Genomic DNA, 23,531 nt, shown 5'->3' with positions numbered 1-23,531 from the left:
AGTTGTACTAAGGAAATTTATGTTTATTAAATAAAATCTATTAAAAATACTATGAATTAACAAAAGATGGTGCCCTCTGGAGTTTTTCGTTTGCTTGTTTGTTTTTGTTTTGTTAAGGCTTGAGCTAACTTTCCAAAAACACTCTGCTAATAAGCAAACATTATTGTTCTTTTGCCCTCCATAAAGTCAGCAGGCAAAATGCCTTCAGCAACCCAAAAACTATTGCCATGACCTTTGCTCTTGACTGGTCTACTTTTTCTGTAACTCGATCACTTCCCTCTGGGTACCTGTTGCTTTGATTGTGCTTTGTCTTCAAGATCATCCTGCTAAAGCCATGTTGTCATCTGTTTAAAAATTCCTTGAAGAAATGCTTTAGGACCTTGATCCACCTGTGTAAAATTTCCACTGAACGCTCTGCTCTTGTCTGCAGCTGTTCTGGGCACAACAGTTTCAGCATCAGTCAAGCAGAAAGTTTGCTCAGCTTCAATTTTCTGTCAGAATGTGTAAGCTGAACTAATTGAGAAGTCTGTGGTGTTGGTTATATTTTCTGCTGCTAATCCTTGGTCTGCTTTATTTAGAGCATGGACAATGATAATTTTTTTGGTCACAAATTGATGTGGATAGCCTGACATTTCAGGCTTCGTCTTCATCACTGTCTCATGCTTTTCAAAATGTGTTAAACTGCTGGTTTCTTTAGGAGATTTTCCCCATGAACTTTGAGATCAAAGATGTCACCATTGTTCTCCTCACAATTTTGAAGTTTGTTCTTGCCTTAATTTTAGTAGAATTCATGTTGCTCTGTTAGTTTGCTTTGCAAACTGATATCCTGTGTTTTTTTAGTGCCTCAAACTAGATCTTGTACAGACATGTTGTGACAAGTTAGTCCAAGTTTATTTTGGTGCAGAAAGAATTTGAAATGCATGCATAGTGTTTGTGTAAAGTGCATTTCCATGAACTTTTAAGGACCCCCTTTATTTAAGCTAGATTTACCAGTGTTTCCAGTAATTAAAATACTAATATTTGCAACACGATATTATCTGCCTGAAAATTGGCTGTACCTGCAATGAATTAATGAAAATCATATCCTCATAAAAGTAACACTTGCCCCCTAAAGAAGCATTCAATATATAGTTTTTTACTTTAGTAAGAGAAATAATTACTCCACTATTAGGATAATTTATTCCACTATTAGATACTCATAATAGGATAATTTATTCCATTAGGATACTCATAATATTTTATATCAGTTTGTTTATGGCTTTTCTTTCCTCACTAGACTATGAATTTCTTATAGTAATCTTTGCATCTCTAGAATATAGGCCCTAGCATTTAAGATATACTCAATAGGCCGGCGCCACGGCTCACTAGGCTAATCCTCCGCCTTGCGGCGCCGGCACACCGGGTTCTAGTCCCAGTTGGGGCGCCGGATTCTGTCCCGGTTGCCCCTCTTCCAGGCCAGCTCTCTGCTGTGGCCAGGGAGTGCAGTGGAGGATGGCCCAGGTCCTTGGGCCCTGCACCCCATGGGAGACCAGGAAAAGCACCTGGCTCCTGGCTCCTGCCATCGGATCAGCGCGGTGCGCCGGCCGCAGCGCGCCGGCCACGACGGCCATTGGAGGGTGAACCAACGGCAAAAGGAAGACCTTTCTCTCTGTCTCTCTCTCTCACTGTCTACTCTGCCTGTCAAAAAATAAAAAAAATAATAAAGAAAAGAGAAAGAAAGTGTTGAATGATTCTGTAAAAGTTTTACCCAAAAGTGAAGAAAGAACATAGAGGCTAAGAACCTAAGAAAGTAGAGGCTACGGAACAATACTTCAGAAAGTTATCTTGGGAGCTGGCATTGTGGTGCTGTGGGTTAAACTGCCATCTGTAATGTTAACATCCCAAAAGGATGTTGGATTGAATGCTAGCTGCTCCACTTCCAGACCAGCTCCCTGCTACTGTGACTAGGAAAGCAGCCAAAGGTGTCCCAAGTACTTGAACCCCTGCCATTCATGCTTCAGCCTGGCCCAGCCCCAGCTGCAACAACCATCTTGGGTGTGAACCAGCACATGGAAAATGTCTCTTCGCTTTTCTTTGCAACGCTACCTTTCAAATAAATATAAATCTTCATTTAAAAGAAAAAGTATCTCAACTTTTCTAAGAAGTGTAAGTCTTTTAGGTGCTTTACTTAGCTGATAAAGAAAATAATACTTGAAGATTGTATTATCTTTCAGAAAAATTGTTTAGTTGCATCATGATTTGTATATTGTATTTAAAGTTACCATTACTTTAGAATTGGAAGTTCAAACCTTGATTTGTATTTTATATTATTAGTGTCATAAAATATCTCAGATATTGAAATACTGGTTTAAGTTGTTGAAAATTGCTTCATGAATGATGAGGCAGAAAAGTTGGTTTTTCTCTGCACATATGTATACACCACACACACACTTTTTTTAACCATAAATTGTCTTTATGTAATATTCTTGATAACAAACTATGTGTAGTTATGTTAAGTTTCCCGAAGCAGTGAAGTTATTTTTTTCTTGTCATTTCAGAAAATAGAAAATCCTGATGAGCTGGCAGAACTTATAAACATGAATCTTGCACAACTTTGTTCACTTCTAATGGCTTTATGGGGACAGTTTCTGGAAGTTATAACACTACATGAAGAACTAAGAATATTATTAGCACAAGAACACCATACCTTGAGGGTAAGTTAAAGAAATATGGTAGACAGCCGGTGCCGCAGCTCATTTGGCTAATCCTCCACCTGTGGCGCCGGCACCTGGGTTCTAGTCCCGGTTGGGGCGCCGGATTCTGTCCCGGTTGCTCCTCTTCCAGTCCAGCTCTCTGCTGTGGCCTGGGAAGGCAGTGGTGGATGGCCCAAGTGCTTGGGCCCTGCACCTGCATGGGAGACCAGGAGGAGGCACCTGGCTCCTGGCTTTGGATCGGCGCAGCTTGCCACCCGCAGCACGCCAGCCGTAGCAGCCATTTGGGGGGTGAACCAACGGAAAAAGGAAGACCTTTCTCTCTGTCTCTCTCTCTCACTGTCTAACTCTGCCTGTCAAAAAAAAGAAATATGGTAGAACATTTTAAGTATTATTTATTTTTAGAAATTTCTTATTAATAAAAAGCCTTATTTGTACGTATGTGTTGATAAATCAGAAAAGACACATATATCATTGTGTTATTGTTTAATTTCCAAAGATAATCATAGAGCAATATAGTTGAGAGCATGACCTATCTCAATTACAACTCCTGCTAGTATAATAAGCCACCCATTCATAAAAATATAGGAGATAGTGTAGCTCCCAGAACCCAAGAACAGGGATTGTACTCAGGATCTATCAGGTATTGGAACCAGGAACTAAGAACCTTTCTCTTTCCCCTTTTCCTCCCTTTCCCTTCCCTCCTTTCTCCTCTCCTCATACAGGAATGTGTATTACAGACTCGTGTTTACTGGAGGCCTAGTATGGATGAAATCTTTTTACAGTTTTATAGTGTAACGTCCTCAAGAGACTTTGACATGTTATATATTTGACTTACCTTTTCGGTCTCATTTCCTTATATACCCTGCATATACATTAATTTTCTTTCACCCACTAGGAATTACTCCAAATATGATGTTTATTCTTTCTTAATTATAAAATATAACATGACCAAAATCATAAAAGTGCATTGCACTGCATATTTTATCAAATAATTAAAAGCATTATACCCTTGCAGTTATTACCTAGATCAAGGAATCGGACACTGTCAACACGTAGCTTTTCCAATTAGTATCCTTTCCTGATAAATATAAGTAATCACCATCCCTTCTTTTTTGTGATGCATACTAGATAATACAGATTATTTCCACCTGTTAATGAATTCTGCATAAAATGAAATCATAACATTTGTATTCTTTTGTATCTTTGTTTTTTCACTCAAGGCTTTGTGAGATTAATCCATGTTTTTGTTGGTAGCTATAGATCTTTTTCATGACTGTGATATATTCCATTTGCATACACCATAATTTATTTATTCAGTCTACTCTTGACGGACATTTGGATTAAGATTTATTTATTTGAAAGGCAGAGCTACAGGGAGGGTGGGGGGAAACACATAGCCTGGATAAAGCAGCGGAGGATGGTCCAGGTGTTTGGGCCCCTGCTACCCACAATGAAGACCTGGAAGAAGCTCCTGGCTCCAGGCTTAGGCCTGTCCCAACCCTGGCCTTTGTGGCCATCTGGGGAGTGAACTAGTGTATAGGAGACTCTGTGTCTCTCTCTTATCTGAAACTCAGACTTTCAAATAAATAAAATTTCAAAAAAGAAAATGGGCAAAGAAGGGAGCCCAAGACAAAAATCAGGTTTGCAGAAAATTAAACTGCCAGCATTTTACCTGGAGCTTCTCTTTTCTCACCCCATTGCAGATACCAAGGTAGAGCCCATTTTAAATCCTAAAGGAATCGAAGAGGAGTAATTAAGAAGCAGAGAAAGTGCTCTAATTTTACTTAAACAGGAATAAGTCTTGCCCTTCCCTGCGGTGTATCACAAATAATGGAAATGGTAGTATATTATGTCCTCTGGCTCCCTTTTAAACAGTTTAATAGGAACTTTGCTCATCAAGTATCTTGCAGTTCTAAGAGTATGGTGCAAGACTTACAGTAACCAAAGCAGTCCATAGGTCATTCAACATTCATATAGGAACAGGCTTGACCTTAATAAAGTGTATAGGTTGTCTGATACTTCTGATACTGTATTCAGAAGTGGTACAATTAAGTCTCATAAGTGAACTTCTGATATGAAATCTTTTCCTCGTTGATGTGAAAGCAAGTAATGAAGTAGATAATTGGACTAAAAACAAGACATGTAAATCTGTACTCGAAAAGAATACTTTAATATTGGTTCAACCATATTATTTGATACTGAGATTCTGAAAGTGATGGTTTTCCAATTTTTGGCAAATTAAGTCATCTAAAATTGTTCAACTCTGTAATTACATGTCATCATACTACAGCATATAAGCTTGAGTATTAATGTTTCCTAGTGTCTCAAACTAATTAAAAAGATAATAGATATTTGTGGTAAACTGAAAGAGGTCTTTGTCATTTCAAACTGCAAAATGAAATGGTCAAGTGAGATGACTTTTATAAAAAGCAAAAAATTCTGAAATTATACTGAATATTATGTGTATCAAGAACTATAAAGAGAGGCTGGCACTGTGGCTCAGCAGGTTAAAGCCCTGGCCTGCAATGCCAGCGTCCCATATGGGTGTGGGTTCAAGTCCTAGCTGTTGCACTTCCGATCCAGCTCCCTGCTAATGTGCCTGTGAAAGCAACAGAGGATGGCTCAAGTCCTTGGGCCCCTGCATCCACATGAGAGGCTCAGAAGAAGCTCCTGGCTCCTGGGTGCGGCCTGGCCCAGCCCCACTCATTGCAGCCATTTTGGGAGTGAACCAGCAGATGGAAGACCTCTCTCTGTCTCTACCTCTCTCTCTAACTCTGCCTTTCAAATAAATAAATATTAAAAAAAAAAAAAGAGAGAGAGAGAGCTACAAAGAATCAGGTTTCATCCTACATACAATTACCCATACCTTAGTCTACCATTGCTTGATTCATGGTTACTAGCAGAAGATCTGAGAGCTGTGGGTCACTAATAACAGTAGCCAGAATATTATTTGTGCTGGTTCATTGGTCCTCAGTTTCCACATCCAAACATAAAGAACATCAGGTTCACATCAGTGAGTTATTGTACAGAGGAAAAACTCAGTGCTTAGAGATTGCACATGTTTTATAATAGACGGGAAACATATTTGCTCCTTGCTCCAAGGGATCTGTACCTATAGTACTGAAAATGAACTGTCCTTTGCTCCAAAGGGAGACATAGTTATCTTTCCAGGTTCTTCCCAGTACAGGCATTCTTAAAAAGATAGTCTGTAACAAAGACAATCAGTGCTTCTGCTCACAATACGAAAAATGCAGGAGAATTGCTCCCAATAGTAAGTCTTTAATTTTTTTTTAATTTTATTTATTTGAAAGGAATAGTTAGAGGGAATGACAGAGATATCTACCATCTGCTGCTTTTCCCCTAAATGGCTGGGCCAGTCCAAAGCCAGGAGCCTGGAGCCCCATCTGGGTCTCCCACATGGGTGGCGGGGACCCAGGTACACAGCCATCTTCCTCTGCCTTCGAGTACATATCAGCAGGGATTTGGATTGGAAGTAGAACAGCCAGGGCTTGAACTGGCCTCATATGGGATGCTGATGTTGAGGGCAACCACTTAAGCTGCTGTGTCATAATGCCAGCCCCCTCAATAGTAAGTCTCATAGAGAATTTACTTTGATTGAAGTTTGTTCCCTCAACAATTTTCCTGATCTTTATTGCTGGTGCTTTAGAAGCACTAGTAACACTTGTGTGTTAAAAGCTTTCCAATTATAGCATCAGAGATGCAGTATATAATGTTGATTATAACTTAAGCTGGAGTTATATTGTATGAGTCTATTACTGAGGTGATCAGTGTATTCAGTTGTGGACTTAGAGAGCTAGACTGGTTTTTGCTAGCATTTACAGACTTGTATCCTGCTCTGAACAAGCTCTTTTTAGGGCTAGTGGAGTCAAAATAACAGTTGATTTAGCAAACTTTTTGAAGAAATATTTATTGCCATCTTTTATAAATCTTTAGTTCTGTCATGCCAGATGTTCATAAATAATGATGCCCAGGCCAAATACGTAGGGTTGCCAGATAAATATAGAATTCCCAGTTAAATTTGGATTTCAAATGAACAGTAAATATTATTTCATTATAAGTATTTTTCAATACAGCTCTATCAAATAGCCTATTAAAGCATCAAAAAAAGATTTAACTGAACTTTATATATTTCTATATAAATGAAGTATGCCTTAAGGAGGTGCAGAAAACAGAATCTTTGGTCAAAAAGAAAACTAATTTTGTGCTTATTATCCTTCTGTTGAAGCAGAATGTGTGGTAAACACATGCCTTTACTTCATATGCATTATTATTTGTGTTCTAGAGCAAAGAGATCCTAATTGAAGTGGTGACTCTTCTGTTCAGTTATTTAATATCCTGTGATATTGCTCCTTTAAACTCTTCACATTACTATACCTTTCTTTGGACTATATGATGAAAATCTTTTGCTTTGTAAGCCTTCATACAATATGTACAATCATCAGAATGAGAGTTTAGCAAAACCTTTCCTTGGGCATTCTATCCTCATTATATGCCATTTTGTTACCTCTGTTTTTTTTTTCATAGCTGTGCCAATCATTTGTCCCATAAGCTTATTTTCTTCTTTTTCTTTGGCTAACTTCTCTCTCGCTTTATGATCGCCTATTTAGTACATAGCAAAAAGCTGTAACACTTTGTTGAAATTATAGTTATCCTTCTAGGAGGATTGACTGTAAACCTTAGAATTCATCCACAGATTAGAAGGAAAGAAATGTGTTTCTTTTAGTGGTTGGATGGGAAACATTTTGGGTTTGCTTTTTCTTAAGCCGTAGAATGTTCATGCAAAGACCATGATAATTTTTTCTGTAATTTTACCTCGAAAAAATGATGTATGTAGTAATTATTATCTACCAGGTAATAATTGCTTAACAAATATTAACCACATTAATCACCAGAATAATCCAATGTAGTAAATATGTATCATTCCTATTTTACAGAAGGATCATTGAGGTAGGTCAGGAAGGTAAAATAATATGGCCAAAGTCGCACAGCTTATGCATAGTAGAGATTATTGCAGAACATGAGCAACTGAGGCAGCCATCACAGATTAAGAATTCACCAGAGGACATAGAAGAACTCAATTTATTGAATACACTGTAAGGACGCTGCAGGCAGGCCAGGTAGGGGCTCACAACTGCTACATTGTGGAACATAACTTGAGGATATACCTATAGCTGCAATCCCTTTTTGGTTAGGGTGACCGTTAACGTATGCTCATAAGGAAGCAATAGATAGGACAGAGATTGTATGAACTACAATCAAAGTAGTGTACTTGCAACTGCAGATTTCCTCAGTTAGGAAAACTTTTCTGTGGTCCAGGAGTTATCCCTTGTAGGTTGGGCATAGCTTGGGAGTTTCTTTTTGTCTTAGGGGACTCTACCAAATCTCTGGGAGCTACTCTCCACAGAGATGGGATACATAAGCCCAGACAGTTTATGCAAACCTGATAACACCATATTTCATCTATTGCCTATGCATTTGCCAAGTATCAAAAATTAAACAAATTAAGTCTTTTTTTCTCAGTTTAATACAAAAGAGAATATACAGTTTGTCTTTAATTGCTAGAATTAATCATAAAAAAATACTGTGGAACATGCTAAACTAATTGTCTAATAGCTACAGATTCAGAGCACTCGTTGACAGTACCACCAGAGTAGAAGAGTCAAAAGCATAGGTGATAGTTTTTTTTGGAGGTTAAAAAATTTACATAATGAATCAAACATTACTATTTTAACATTTATAGTAAATTGGCATTGGCATATTCAATATTGTACAACCATCACCTCTGTCTACTTCCAACACATTTTCATCACTCTAAAAGGAAAGCTCATACCCATTCAGCAGTCATCTGCCATTTCCCTCTCCCCACTCTCTGGCAACCCCTAGTCTCATTTACTAATTCTAAATGTTTCATATAAATCATATTACATGACCTTTGTGATATGAAGTAGAGGGTGGGGGATTTCATGATTTTTTTTTCCCATTCTATTGTTGCAGCATCATTTATTGAAAAATTTTCTGTTAATTTGCCTTAACATCTTTGTTGAAAGTCAGTTGACTAATAAGTGTGGATCTATTTCTTGACTTTCTTTTCTGATTGATTGACCTGTTATATTAATATCATACTAACTTCATTATTACTCTTATATACGGTCTTTTTTTTTTTAAAGATTTTATTTATTTATTTGAGAGAGAGTTACAGACAATGAGAGGAAGAGACAGAGAGAAAGGTCTTCCTTCCTTTGGTTCACTCCCCAAATGGCCGCAATGGCAGGAGCTGTGCCAATCCGAAGCCAGGAGCCAGGAGCCTCTTCTGGGTCTCCCACACAGGTGCAGGGGCCCAAGGACTTGGGCCATCTTCCACTGCTTTTGCAGACCATAGCAGAGAGCTGGGTTGGAAGAGGAGCATCTGGGACTAGAATCAGCACCCATATGGGATGCCGGTGCCCTAGATGGAGGATTAACCTACTGTACCACAGCACTGGCCCCAATATATGCTAAGTCTTGCAGTCAGGTAGTTGTAGGTCCTTCAAGTTTTCCTTCTTTTAATGAGATTGTTTTAGCTATTCCAGATCCCTTCCTTTTCTGTATAAATTTGCATCCATTTGTCAATTTCCAGTTAAAAAACAGTCCTTTTCAGATTTTGATATAAATTGAGTAAAATCTGTAGTTTAGTTTAGGGGTTGCCTCCTAAACCAAATTGAGTCAAATAATCTGTGGACATGAAATAGCTCCCCATTTATTCAGTTCCCTATGTTTTTAGGACTTTAGTTTATCTTAGAAGTGTTTGTTTTGTTTTAGTTTTCAGTGTCTTACATTTATTTTTGAGCATTTTAAATTACCTGATGCTAATACAAATGGTCTCTCCATTTTTTTCATGAACTTCTTGGCATTCTCTTGTACTTACCTCTACAGTTCGTTTACTTTGTTCTTTTATTTATTCACTGATTTATTTAAAGTTGTGCTTTTAAATTTATTTGTTTCTTTTTTATTATTTGAAAGGCAAGGAGCCAGAGAGAGACAAATAGAGATAGATCTTCCATCTGCTGGTTCATTCCTCAAATACCTGTGACAGCCAGACATAAGCCAGATTGAAGCTATCAGCCTGGAACTCCATCTGTACCTCCTGTGCTGTGGACTGAGATACCAAATAACTTATAAGCATTAGTCAATTGTGTAATAAAAAGGATTTATGGCATCTTGCTATAAGCATAATGCCAGCACTCAAAGATTGTTTACTAAATATTTCTGACATACCTGCTGTTTTCAAGGTAGTAGAGATGTTATAATATATCATATATAGACCTTGTACTCAGTAGATTAATATCTAACCTGGATGGACACATGTAAAACTACCTTATAATAATTATTATATTAGCAATTTTTTTAAACATTTATTTATTCATTTGAAAGATAGAGTTCCAGAGAGACAGAGGCAGAGAGAGAGAGGTCTTTCATCCGCTGGTTCACTCCTCAGATGGCCGCAAGGGCTAGAGCTGTGCCAGTCTGAAGCCAGGAGCTTCTTCCAGGTCTCCCACGCGGGTGCTGTGGCCCAAAGACTTGGGAGATCTGCTGTTTTTCCAGGCCATAGCAGAGAGCTGGTTTGGAAGTGGAGCAGCCGGGACACAAACCGCTGCCCACATGTGATGCCAGCACTGCAGGCAGAGGCTTCACCTGCTACACCACAGTGCTGGCCCCAATATATTAGCAATTTGAACAGCATACTAGGAAGAACACAGATGAAAGAAAATTGAACTATTAGTAAATACTATTTTGTATGCTCAGGGTTTTCATCTTCCTAGCTGGTTGCTAAATTTTGAATAGTTGATATTGCTCAATAACTGAGTTACAAGAAGAAAATTAGAGAACATACATAAAACCCATTTTTATAAACATATATATCCTAGGTTTAAAGTTATAAATTTTTTTTTTTTTTGACAGGCAGAGTGGACAGTGAGAGAGAGAGACAGAGAGAAAGGTCTTCCTTTACCGTTGGTTCACCTTCCAGTGGCCGCTGCCTGGCCGACGCACTGCGCTGATCCGAAGCCAGGAGCCAGGTGCTTCTCCTGGTCTCCCATGGGGTGCAGAGCCCAAGGACTTGGGCCATCCTCCACTGCACTCCCTGGCCACAGCAGAGAGCTGGCCTGGAAGAGGGGCAACCGGGACAGAATCCGGTGCCCCAACTGGGACTAGAACCCAGTATGCTGGCGCCGCTAGGCGGAGGATTAGCCTATTGAGCTGTGGCGCCAGCCTAAAGTTATAAATTTAACATTTTTTTCTATGTATGTCTTTTGTCTAAAGCTTAATTCTGTTGCCATCAGGTGGCAGTCATACTGTAGTTATGACTACATAATACTTCAGTTAGTGGGATTGTTAATTACACATTGCCACAGTGTGGTTAATATGAGAGAGTTTTGGAGAACATTATATGGGTGTATAGAAGAAAAGAAAGATTTCTAATAACAGCAAGTTGAAATGCAGAAGAGAAAAATAGTTTGGAGCACAAGATTTGGAGTTTTTCAAATTTTTTTTAATCTCAGCCTGATCACTTACTAGCTTTGTTATCTTGGCTAAGTAATTAACCTCTTTTTGTTTTAGTTTTCCTCACTTTATTAAATGATGATAATATCTATTTCATAGAATTTTCTGTGATTTAAATCAAAGAATGAAAATAAAGCTCTTTGCATAAATCCTAGTAGGTTGGATATTTGTAGAGAATGATCAATTGTGCTAGGAATTAGAGATGGTAGGGAGAGATGCAACTGCAACTAGCCAGTTCTGCAGGCCCAGCTGCAACTGCAGGAATCCAGGTAACACATAGATACTTGTCTTCATGCTTTACAGCATCCAAGATAAACATCTCCGGTAGATAGATAGATAGACAGACAGACAGTTATTTTTCCTCATTCTCTTAGTGTTGGAAAGAAAAAAGAGGCCATTGGATACCACTTAAAAACAAAGACATAGGTGACATCTCTTCTTAATTGTTCATTCTTCCCTCTTACTACCTAGACCCAGGGTCATCTGTTTAGGGAAATAAGTTTAACTTGTAAATCAAAAATTCATCTGACTGGATTTTGATTATGATTAAAATAGATCTCTGATTCATTGTGCATTTAAATTTAGATCCCTAAATCATAGTTTTCTTTAGAAATGAATCTTAAATGTAATACAATTTCTTTTTTAAGATTGATTTATTTACTTTGAAGGTCAAAATTAGAGGGAGAGAGAGCAAGCTTCCATCTGCCAGTTTACTCCCCAGATGGCCACAACAACCAGGGCTGGGCCAGGCCAAAGCCAGGAACCAGGAGCTTCATCCAGGTCTCCCACATGGGTGGCAGGGGAACAAACACTTGGGCCATCCTCTGCTGCTCTTTCCAGGCTATTAGCTGGGAGCTGGATCAGAAGTGGAGTACCCGGACCATGAACCCCTGCCCATAGGGCATGTCAGCATTGCTGCTGGCAGCTTTCCCCACTACACCTCCGCGACAGCCCCCAATGTTATATAATTCCAGTATCGTTTCTGTTGCCTAACTGTTGCTTAATAATACCCCAACAGCTGACAAAACCTTTACTTTTATTATTAAAATGAACAGATCAAAATATAAGTATATTGGAAGAAATATTCAGCTAAGTTCAGTATGTATTTACCAAGCACTTATGTCCATACATGGCATGTAATATGTTTTGAGGGTTACAGAGGTCATCAAAACATAGCTCCAACTCTAAAGAGGTTACACTTTAGGAGGGGAGATGACCTGCATAAACAGTTGTTCTAAAGTGAAAGGTGGTAAATGCTATTATAATGCAGTTATAATAGCTTTTATTTAAGTACATTTTCTAGATTATAAACTTCTACCACATACATTATCTTGTTTGTTCTTCACAATAAGCCTATATGTTACCCATAATTAGAAAAGTAATCACTAGTAAGTCTGTCAATTCAACTGGCCTTGAATACCTAGCACGTGGCATTTTAGAAGTTAGCCACCTGGTAGCTAGAAGATTTTATCATGATTTCCCATGTCATAGACACTGTTCTAGGTAAGAAAACACAATCTCTATCTTCAAGAAAGATAAATGAGATCCAGACTATAAACCTAAATACCTCATTCTAGATTCTGTTGTTCCTTTTATTCCATGTAATACAAAAATACAGTGTTTAATTCTCACTGAGGTAGTTATAGAAGCCCTAATGGAATAGGGGTGTTTTTTTTTTTTCTCTTAACCATATTATGCCAAATTGACTTTTAAAATATACCATGTTATTAATATTCCCTTTTGGAATTTTTTAGGTACGCAGGTTCTCTGAGGCATTCTTTTGTTTTGAACATCCAAGAGAAGCTGCCATTGCATACCAGGAACTTCAGTGAGTAACATAAATACAAAATTTAAATTATTTAATTCTTTTTTTATATAATATACCTATCAAAATGTATTGGTCACAAAATATACAGAATTTACAGTAGAAGAAATTAGGAGAATTTGAAGTTCCTGAAAGCCTCTCTTAATCAAGTTGTGATTTAATTACTTAATGAATCTCCCATATTTTATAAAGAAGCTTAATGAGATATACCCTACCAATCCCCTCCCCTTATATCAACTCTCCTGTAATTTTGGTGTAGTACCTTACAGCTTTGGCTCCAGCCTTCCAGTTGGCCATCTTGTTCTTTTTTTTTTTTTTTTTTTTATTTATTTGAAAGGCAGAGATACATAGGGAAAGAGAGAAAAATCTTCCATCCGCTGGTCACTCCCCAAATGGCCACAATGGCTGGGGCTGCCAGGAGCCCAGAGCTTCCTCCAGGTCTCCCCACATGGGTGGCATGGACCCAAGGACTTGGACAATCTTCCACTGCTTTCCCAGGCACATTAGCAGGAAGCTGGATCAGAAGTGGAGCAGTCAGAAATTGAACCAGTACCCATATGGGGTGCTGGCACTGCTGGCAGCTGCTTAACCTACTACGCCACAGCGCCAAACCCAAGGCCATCTTGTTCTGCATTTAAAAATATTTTCACAGGTCAGAATCTCTTATATTCATTATCTTTATTACAGATTTTCACAGGTAGGCTGACCAGCAACTTCCCTTCATTATGTAAATGATTTATGATTAAAATGTATAGAATAAATGCCTTCTCGCTTTCCCACTGAATATATTTAGATGTGGTATTCTTTGACTTTAAAGAAGATTTTAAGGATCTTACACTGAATAAAAGAACCAAGACATATAAAAGAGTGAATATTGTATGTTTCTATATATATGAAGTTCTAGAACAGGCAAAACTAAGGTGAAAAAAATCAGAACAGTGGTTGTCTAGGGTTGATTTGGGCTGGAGATTGAGAAGACTTCAGGGAACCTTGAGTAGATGGAATTGTGCTGTGTCTTGTGTCTGTCAAAATCACATAGCTAACATTTATATGTTTCATGCATATAAATTATACCTCAAAAAAAAAAACTGTAGATAATTGTAGAGTATGGATGTAGGTAGTGAGTGCTAAGGTATAGATAAAACAAGAAAGGCAATTTAATTGTTGGAACTGGCTGATGGCTACATGAGTTTTTTATACTCTTCTGTTTACTTTGATTTGTTGAAATTTTCATGGAAAGGGGCTTTAAAAAAACTGGAAAGTTTATGCAGCTTATTTTAAGTAGCTGTTAATTTTATCCATTAATATATGTTCAGTAGAACAGTAGCACTGGAGCACTTTTTTTTTTTTTTTTTTACTGCACTATCAAATTATTAGTAAGCATTTGGGCTTCTGGTATTTTTCCTGTGTGCTCTTCATATTAAATATGAAGTTCAAACATTAAGAATAGGTGCTCACTTGGAAGTAATATAAGAACTTATAAAAGAATATAATGGAAATTAAATAATTCATCCACAAGCTATCATTTTGTTGTTAACAAATCATAATTTTTATTTTACCAGTTTTTTTTTCTTTGACTAAGTAGTTATTTTATGATGAGGTTACATCTTGAGGAGGAGGAATAGCAATGGTTGGGGAAGAGAGAGGGGTAATATGTAAAATGGAGCTGAGTATAATTTTTTTCATTACAATCTGACTTAAGAAATATTTTTCAGTGCTCAGAGTCATCTACAGATGTGCACCGCTATCAAAAATACTTCCTTCTGCAGTTCTCTTCCACCCCTACCTATTGAATGTAGTGAATTAGATGGAGATCTCAATTCATTACCTATAATCTTTGAAGATAGGTATTTAGATTCAGTTATTGAAGGTAAGTATAATCTAAAATATACAAGCTTTGTGTACAATTTTCAGTATATTCTTCCTAATAGCCATACAACCATTCCCTAATATGAAACAATTTTCCCCACTAGTGTTACTTATTTTTGAGGAAATTATTAGAAAGTTATAGTCAGAAAAAGTAGTCTTAATCGTATGAGTTCTCACATTTTGTTTTAAACCTGAATCTTTTTTTCTTTGGATAAAAGACTTAGATGCACCTTGGATGGGAATTCAGAGTCTTCAGAGATCAGAATCCAGTAGAATGGATAAATATGAAACTGAAGAAAGCTCTGTAGCAGGACTTTCTAGCCCAGAGTTGAAAGTCAAATCTGCTGGTGCCTCCACTATTTGGTATACAGAAGGTGAAAAGCAGCTAACAAAATCTCTAAAAGGAAAGAATGAAGAATCAATTAAGTCCAAGGTTAAGGTTACTAAGCTCATGAAAACAATGAAACCCGAAAACACAAAAAAATTAATAAAACAGAACTCTAAGGATTCTGTGGTTTTGGTAGGCTACAAATGTTTGAAAAGTACAGCATCCAATGATCTCACTAAATGCTTTGAAGGCAATCCTTCGCATAGTCAGAAGGAAGGTCTGGATCCCACAATATGTGGATATAATTTTGACCCAAAGACCTACAGCAGAGAGACAAGTCAAAAGGAAGCTAGCTATTTGCCAACTAATACAGAGGCAACTGAACAAAAGTCTCCAGATACTGAAAATATGCAACCAGACCAGTTTGATCCTTTGAACTCTGGCAGCCTAAATCTTTGTGCAAATTTGTCCATTTCAGGTAAACTTGATATCTCCCATGATGATAGTGAAATTACACACATGGAACATAATCTGGCATTCAGAAGTTCATCAGACGATTGCCATGATCATCAAACAACTCCATCTTCAGGAGCTAGAACAACTGAAGTAAAGCCTTATAATAAGGATCCTTTAAGTGGAGAGAGAATAACTGTTAAAATAGGACCTTGGACAGAGCTTCAGCAAGATGAAATATCTGTGGATAATTCCCTACCCAACTTTGAGTCCTTACAATCTGATAGTAAATCTAAGTCTGTAGAAATAACAGTGGAAAAAGAAGGTTTGCAAGAAGCTAAGTGCCCTTCTATTGGAGACTCATTAAGTAAATTAAGAAGTAATCTGCCTGCTGCTTCTACAAAAGAGTATCATGTGGTAGTCAGTGGAGACACAATTAAATTACCAGATAATGTCACATATGCCTCATCTAGATTTTCAGATTCAGGTATTGAAAGTGAACCAAGTTCTTTTGCAACACATCCAAACCCTGATGTAGTCTCTGAAACTGTACAGGGACAAAGTCCTTACAATAATGAAAGATTATTTCCTCAGCTTTTGATGAAACCTGATTATAACGTAAAATTTTCATTAGGAAGTCATTGCACTGAGAGTACAAGTGCTTTAAGTGAAATACAGTCATCTTTGACATCCATAAACTCTTTACCTTCTGATGATGAACTGTCACCTGATGAAAATTCTAAGAAATCTGTTGTACCTGAGTGCCATCTAAGTGATAGCAAAACTGTTTTAAATCTAGGAACAATCGATTTGCCAAAATGTGATGACACTAAAAAATCAAGTATTATTTTGCAACAGCAGAGTGTTGTATTTTCAGGGCATTTGGACAATGAAACTTTAGCAATACATTCCTTAAATTCAAGCACTAAAGACGCTTTACAATTTGTTTTTCCAGATAAAGATACTTCCAGTGATGTGAAAAGTAGTTGCAGCTGCAGACCCAACTCGGACACTAGGTTTGAAGGCTCCCAGAGTCCTGATAAATCTGATGACTCTGCAGGGACAGCAATCACATTAAATCCAAAACTGATTTGTGTAGGCACCCCCTGTGTTGTTTCAGGTTCTGTTTCTACTAACACAGAAGTTAGTGAAGTTAGAAGAAAAAATAGTCACGATTTAAATCGTAAACAGATATTTTTGGAAGCCTCTGCAGTTGAAAGTGAAACTCATCTGAGTATGAGTGACCCCAGTACTGATGTGGTAAAGCAAGGGCTTGTGGAAAATTATTTTGGTTCTCAAAGCAGTACGGATTTTTCTGACACATGTGCTGTTAGCTACAGCAGTTCAGTTAGTCCTCAGAAGGAAACTTCTGAAAAAGAAATTAGCAATCTTCAGCACATGCAGGGAAAAGAAGATGAGGAGGAAGAGCAGGATCAACAAATGGTCCAAAATGGGTATTATGAAGAAACAGATTATTCAGCTTTGGATGGAACAATAAATGCTCATTATGCAAGCAGAGATGCAGAAGAAAGACTTACAAAATCTGAAAAAATAACGAGTGACTATCTGAGGGATGGTATAAATATGCCTACCGTCTGCACTTCTGGTTGTTTGTCCTTCCCATCTGCACCACGTGAGTCTCCTTGTAGTGTTAAATATTCCTCTAGAAGTAAACTTGATGCCATTACAAAGCAGCCAAGCAGCACTTCTTACAACTCCACTTCTTCGATTTCCTGGTATGAAAATGCACCAAAACCTCAAATACAGGCGTAAGTAAAGGAGCACAGTAGCATGTGCTACTGTAATGCTGAAGGGTTGAGTGTCTGTGTTCTCCAGTTTCTACAATACCAAAAGCACTCTCTGATTAGCACTTCTTTATTACAGAAAATCTAGAAATGAATGCATTGCATCATTTCACAGATAGATCTCTAGTTCACAAATGATTGCCCTATTCTGTAGTCTATACATTCCTCATACAAATCTTCCATTGGTCATTTTGTGTTTGAAATATGGAATAATTGAGATTAGAAATTTGTTTTTTCATCAGTAACTCATTTCTCCTCCAGTAACTCCCAGATAAAAGTTTTATGAGTACACCTAGGAAAATATACCTATATACATGAAGAACAGGTTAGTAGAAACCTCTTAAATCTGCCCTACCTTAATTGCCTCAGCTAAGTTAGTGATGTCCAGAATTAAAATTTTATGAACCAGTAAAATATCTAGAAAAACTGAGGGATTATATAGATTTTCTAGGCTTATAGCAGGTACTGGTCCTCAGAATATCTACTGCCTCAGCCCAGATTGTCTGGGCATGTGTACAGTGGAGTTTTAAATTAATTTATTATTTAAATTCCCAATTATTCTGATTTATACATAAAATTAATATCTGTAAAGAATAAAGCTAGTGAAGCCAGTGAGGCAACAATGGCCAACTAGAACTTGTAATATACTGGGAAGCTGAAGGGTGTTCCACCTTTTGGGTGCCTCTAACTTTCTGTGACTCCTCGGAAACCAGTGACTGCATGTCTTCTCCCGATGTATCCTACTCAGTATAGTGCTCATCAGGCTCTGAGTTGTTCTTTTGTCATTGAAAATGATAACAGTTGTCCCCTGACTTATAACTCATTAAGTGATCTCACATATTTTCTTGATTTTAAAACCAAATATTACTAGGTTCCTCCTCTGTAGATCTCTACATTTTGTGTTCTAAAAACTGAATATAATCTTCAGTAAAGAGATTTGGTTTTGTTTTCTGTTGTGTTATTTTGTTTAATAATATTTTACTTCAGCTTCCTTCAGGCAAAAGAAGAATTAAAGCAACTTAAACTCCCTGGGTTCATGTACAGTGATGTTCCTCTGTTGGCATCTTCAGTACCTTATTTTAGCATGGAAGAGGAGGATGGTTCTGAAAATGGAGTACATCTCATTGTCTGTGTGCATGGCTTAGATGGTATGTGACATCCATTGATGTGACCCATAGCAACTCAGTGTATTTAATCTTTGAAATGAAAGGCAATTTTTGGGTTGCTTAAACTATTTGAACCCTAAATACATTCTAAATTTACGATGCCTAATTTACTAAGTGTAATATTTGACCTATTAAGGACATTTTCCGTAGAAACACTCATTCCAATGTTGTACTTAAGTTTTTTCTATTTTTCTGTTCTCTCTTATTGTTGCTTTTGTCAGCTGTTAACCTCATGGCAATTATTTTATCTCTTTTTGATAGTCTTCCTAGTTCCCTCTAACTTTGCTACTTTAAATGTTACAGGCTAGAAAAATCAATATTCCAAAAAATTAAAGGTTCATTAATTAATTTAGATATAAATTAAATTTTAAGTTCCTGGCTTCAGTGCTGTGGTTTTGACAACTATTATGTTCAATCAAATTTTTTTTCTGGATATATTTTTGCTGGATATATATTTTTTTCTGGATATATGAAGATACAAAGGGCCGGCACTGTGGCATAGTGAATAAAGCCACTGCCTGCAGTGCCAGCATCCCATATGGGTGCCGGTTCAAGTCCATGCTGCTCCACTTCCAATCCAGCTCTCTGCTATGGCCTTGGAAAGCAGTAGACAATGGCCCAAGTTCTTGCCTGGGAAACCTGGAAGAAGCTTCTGACTCCTGGTTGCAGATCGGCACAGTTCCAACCCTGGCGGCCATCTAGGGAGTGAACCGACCTCTCTCTCTGAAAAAAGAAGATGCAAATATCTAGATTAACAGGCTATTACAGTATTATAATGTGATTCTGTGAAAATAAGATAAATTTATAGATAATAAAATACTAAGCAAAGGTTTATGCTGCTAAATCCTCATGAAGTTGAATATTTTTCTTTAAAAAAAAAACAGACTAACCTTTCTACTTCCTCCTGAAATAATAGAAAGTTTAAATATTTCCTACAGAAGACTTGACCTAGCATTATCTTTGACAAATACTTCTTTGAAATTTTCAAGACATATTATTCCTGTCTTCTAGAGCAATAGAAAACATATGGAATGCACCCCATATTTTTCCTGAGAGTTAATCTAACTTTATTACCCAACTTTGTTATCAAGATATTGCACCAACACCCCAAAAAAACAATGGAACACTCTGACAATAAATATACTTAATGAAACTTTAGCAAATAGAATCAATATATTAAAGTACATTACTATGACAAACAGAATTGAATTCTGAGATTGCACAGGTAAGAACATTTTAAAAAATTTAAAAGTCCAGATAATAAATGATTGCAGGCTTTATACGTCTCTGTCACATACTTTTCTTTGTTGGTTAGGTTTTTTTCTTCAAAAATTGTAAGAACAATGTTTAGCTTGCAGCTCTGTACATAAACAGGCTCCAAACTGGATTTTTTTTTTAAAGATTTATTTATCTATTTGAAAGTCAGAGTTACACAGAGGAGAGGTAGAGAGAGAGAATCTTCCATCCAATGGTTCACTCCCCAATAGGCTGCAACAGCCGGAGCTACACTGATCCGAAGCCAGGAGCCAGGAGCTTCTTCCAGGTCTCCCACGCAGGTGCAGGGGCCCAAGGAGTTGGGCCATCTTCTACTGCTTTCCCAGGCTATAGCAGAGAGCTGGATTGGAAGTGGAGCAGCCAGGACATGAACCAGTGCCCATATGGGATGCCAGTGCTTCAGGCCAGGGCATTAACCCACTGTGCCACAGTGCCTGCCCCTGCAACTGGACACAGACCATTTCTGGCTGACCACTGAGTATTTTTATATATGGGTGAGCCCTCACATTCACCATTATTTTGTTAAATCATTATAAGGGAGATTTGTGCACACCAGATTCCATGAGATCATGATCTCAACAGTTTCTCTCAAAATAGCATACATAATTTTGTAAAAAGACCTTGACGTGTAAATACCATGTGCTGTAACAGCTATGTATTTGCAAAACTGAAGTCTCATAAAGTTAAAAAAAGTTAATAAAATATACTGTATCAGCAAATCAAATAAGAAACTATTCAATACCCATTCCCAATTATGACAACTAAGCATAAAACTGCAAGCCTTAAATAGCACTAGAAATGCTCCTTTTAAATTAAATTTTTATTGTTAATAAACCAAAAGAATTAACTAAGTTAGTTTACTGAAATTAGTTTTTAGAAATCGTTTATATTTATATATTTTATATCTACATTATAAATATATTCAAGTAAATAGTTACTAACATAAATTCCTTCAAATGTTTGAATGGATTTTTATTTCTCTCAGTCTGTACCAATACCATCAAAGAAAGTCAACAGATTAAATACAAAATGCATTTCAGGTTTGTTAACACTTCACCTAAAGTGGTGATGGTAGGGAATCAGTCATTTACAGCTAATAGAGCCACCAGTCAGCAAAATGATGGTTAATAGTTTGATAAACAAATATACTGTCAGGTGAAAAATGAAAACATCAATATGACCAAAACCTTCCGAGAAGCAAATTGTTAAAAAGACAGTGTTGGGGCGGGTGCTGTAGCATAGTACCTGCAGTTCCGGCATTCCTTATGGGCGCCAGTTCATGTCCTGGTTGCTCCACTTCCCATCCACCTCTCTGCTTTGGCCTGGGAAAGCAGTAGAAGATGGCCCAAGTGCTGGGGCCCCTGCACCTGGGTGAGAGACTTGGAAGAAACTTCTGGTTCCTGGCTTCCGACTGGCTGAGCTCCGGCCTTGTGGCCACTTGGGGAATGAACCAGCCGATGGAAGACCTGTCTCTCTGTCTCTCCCTCCCTCTCTCTGTAATGCTACCTCTCAAATAAATAAATAAAATCTTTAAAAAGACAGTGTCTAACTTATGGAACTCAGCTGTGGCTTAATAATGATGATGTGTTTATTTCAGAGCACATTGTTCACAAATGATGTAAGCTGTAAGCTTATTTCTAAAAATTATAAAAATGTATGATAATATACCTTTTACTTGATCTCATCCTTTTAAACATCATTTTTCATTTTCTAGGTAATAGTGCAGATCTTCGCTTAGTAAAAACCTATATTGAGCTTGGACTTCCTGGGGGAAGAATTGATTTTTTAATGTCTGAAAGAAATCAGGTAAAATTTGACAGTCTTTTCATAGGAGCAAAGTTTTTTTTTTTCTTTTACCAATTTATACCTTAATATTTGCTTCCTATAAAATGCTTTTAATAATAGAAATAATTTTCTCTAATTTCTGTGACATTTAACTTAAACACATGTACAAAAGCATGATTTACATTTTGACTTTAAAGTTTTTACATGAACTATTTCTAGAATTTCACAATTCTATACAACTATTTCAGCAATTAAGCCATCAGAAATAACTGTTTAATTCTTGTAACAGGCTAAAAATTTAAATAACCAAAGAAGCAACTGTTATTAGAACCACTGAATCTTTCTTTCCCTAGAAACTCATTCTTCTTGCCTATTTTAATATAATGAATATTAATATTCATTAACTTCCCTTTTAAGAAATTTAACTTTTTCAATACCTAAATTAAAAATAATGTTTTATGTGATTATACCTATTTCAGTATATAATGTATCTGTTTTGCTTTTGTTTAGAATGATACTTTTGCTGATTTTGATAGCATGACTGATCGACTTTTGGATGAGATAATTCAATATATTCAGATATATAGTCTAAACGTCTCAAAAATAAGGTAACTTCTATAATAGTTTAATTTTGTTTCTATGAATTATAAAAAACTAAACAATTTGACAGTGTATTATTTTGAAATATTAGAATCTGCAATTTGAGTTAATTTTTTAAAAATTTAAACATTTTAGGAAAAGATCATATTATGTGATTGATTAATTGATTGATTAATTTGAAATGTCCAGAATAAGCAAATCTATAGAGACAGCAAGTAGATTAGTGATTGGGTAGGGCTGTAGAAGATGAAAGGAATGGGGAGGGTGATAGCTAAAATATATAGGTTTTTCTTTTGAGGTGGTAAAAATGCTCTAAAATTCATCACAGTGATGATTTCAACTGTTAATTGAACTGTGCAGTTTAAATGGATAAATTATATGACATGTGAATTATACCTCAGTAAAATTGTTACCCCAAGAAAAGGTTACAGAGAAATGGACATATATTTCAAATATGTATGAAGGCAGGTCAAGAAGTTGATGGAAAATGGATTTAATAATAAGTTTCAGGTAGATGTTTTGTCATGCCCATGTCCCACATCAGAGTGCCTGGGTTCAGTTTCCAGCTCTGACTTTGTCTCCTGGCTCCACCTTCCTGCTAATGCAGACCCTGGGAGGCAGCATTGATGGCTCAATTAACTGGATTCCTGCCATCCACTTGGGAGACCCTGGATTGTGTTCTTGGCGTTAGGTCTGTCCCAATGGCCCTTGTGGGCATTTGGAAAGTAAACCAAGAGATGGGTGCACTTGTTTTCTTTCTTGCTCTCTTGCTCTGTCTTCTCTCCTCTCTCCCCACCTCTCAAATAAATAAAAAGAAATTTTAAAATTGAAATAATAGTAAGTGAAAATGAGTTTATTTTGTTAAAAAATTTCGAAATCCGTGCAAGCTTTTTCATAATACTCATTTTCTATGAATTTTTTTAAAATCACATATGCTTGTGTGTGTGTGTGTGTGTGTGTGTGTGAGAGAGAGAGAGAGAGGAGAGAGAGAGAAAACAAAATATTTGCAAAATTTCATGACATATATAAAAACGACATGAGTCAGTTTTCCACAAGCAGGCGATGATGGTCAAGTTAATGTCTCATTGTTTAATTAGATATTGTGAATAGTTAGGGAAGAAAGATGTCTCATGGGAATTAAAAAGACAAAACTGTTCTTCCTACTTCAGGAAA

The 23,531-nt window shown here is 36.9% G+C and overlaps 1 protein-coding gene across 32 annotated transcripts in view; it reads left to right on the top strand.

Moving 5' to 3' along the window:
- Positions 1–23,531, top strand: part of FAM135A (family with sequence similarity 135 member A) — a 128,193-nt gene that overhangs the window by 85,844 nt on the left and 18,818 nt on the right. For 16 of the 32 annotated variants that reach the window (XM_089333055.1, XM_070073900.2, XM_008263090.5 and 13 more), the window contains 7 exons: positions 2,538–2,693; positions 13,007–13,080; positions 14,793–14,947; positions 15,165–17,496; positions 18,520–18,680; positions 21,688–21,779; positions 22,269–22,366. In XM_089333055.1, the coding sequence (XP_089189181.1) occupies positions 2,538–2,693; positions 13,007–13,080; positions 14,793–14,947; positions 15,165–17,496; positions 18,520–18,680; positions 21,688–21,779; positions 22,269–22,366 (3,068 nt within the window). Of the gene's footprint in view, positions 1–2,537; positions 2,703–13,006; positions 13,081–14,779; positions 14,948–15,164; positions 17,497–18,519; positions 18,681–21,687; positions 21,780–22,268; positions 22,367–23,531 lie in introns of those variants that run through there. The other 16 variants (XM_089333058.1, XM_070073902.2, XM_089333060.1 and 13 more) reach the window with 5 other exon arrangements.

Source organism: Oryctolagus cuniculus, chromosome 5 (genome assembly GCF_051225735.1).
Source record: "Oryctolagus cuniculus isolate XC-2025 breed Fujian yellow rabbit chromosome 5, ASM5122573v1, whole genome shotgun sequence".
Taxonomy (NCBI): domain Eukaryota; kingdom Metazoa; phylum Chordata; class Mammalia; order Lagomorpha; family Leporidae; genus Oryctolagus; species Oryctolagus cuniculus.
The sequence above is the reverse complement of the archived record's forward strand: the minus strand, read 5'-3'. Positions and strand labels throughout refer to the sequence as shown.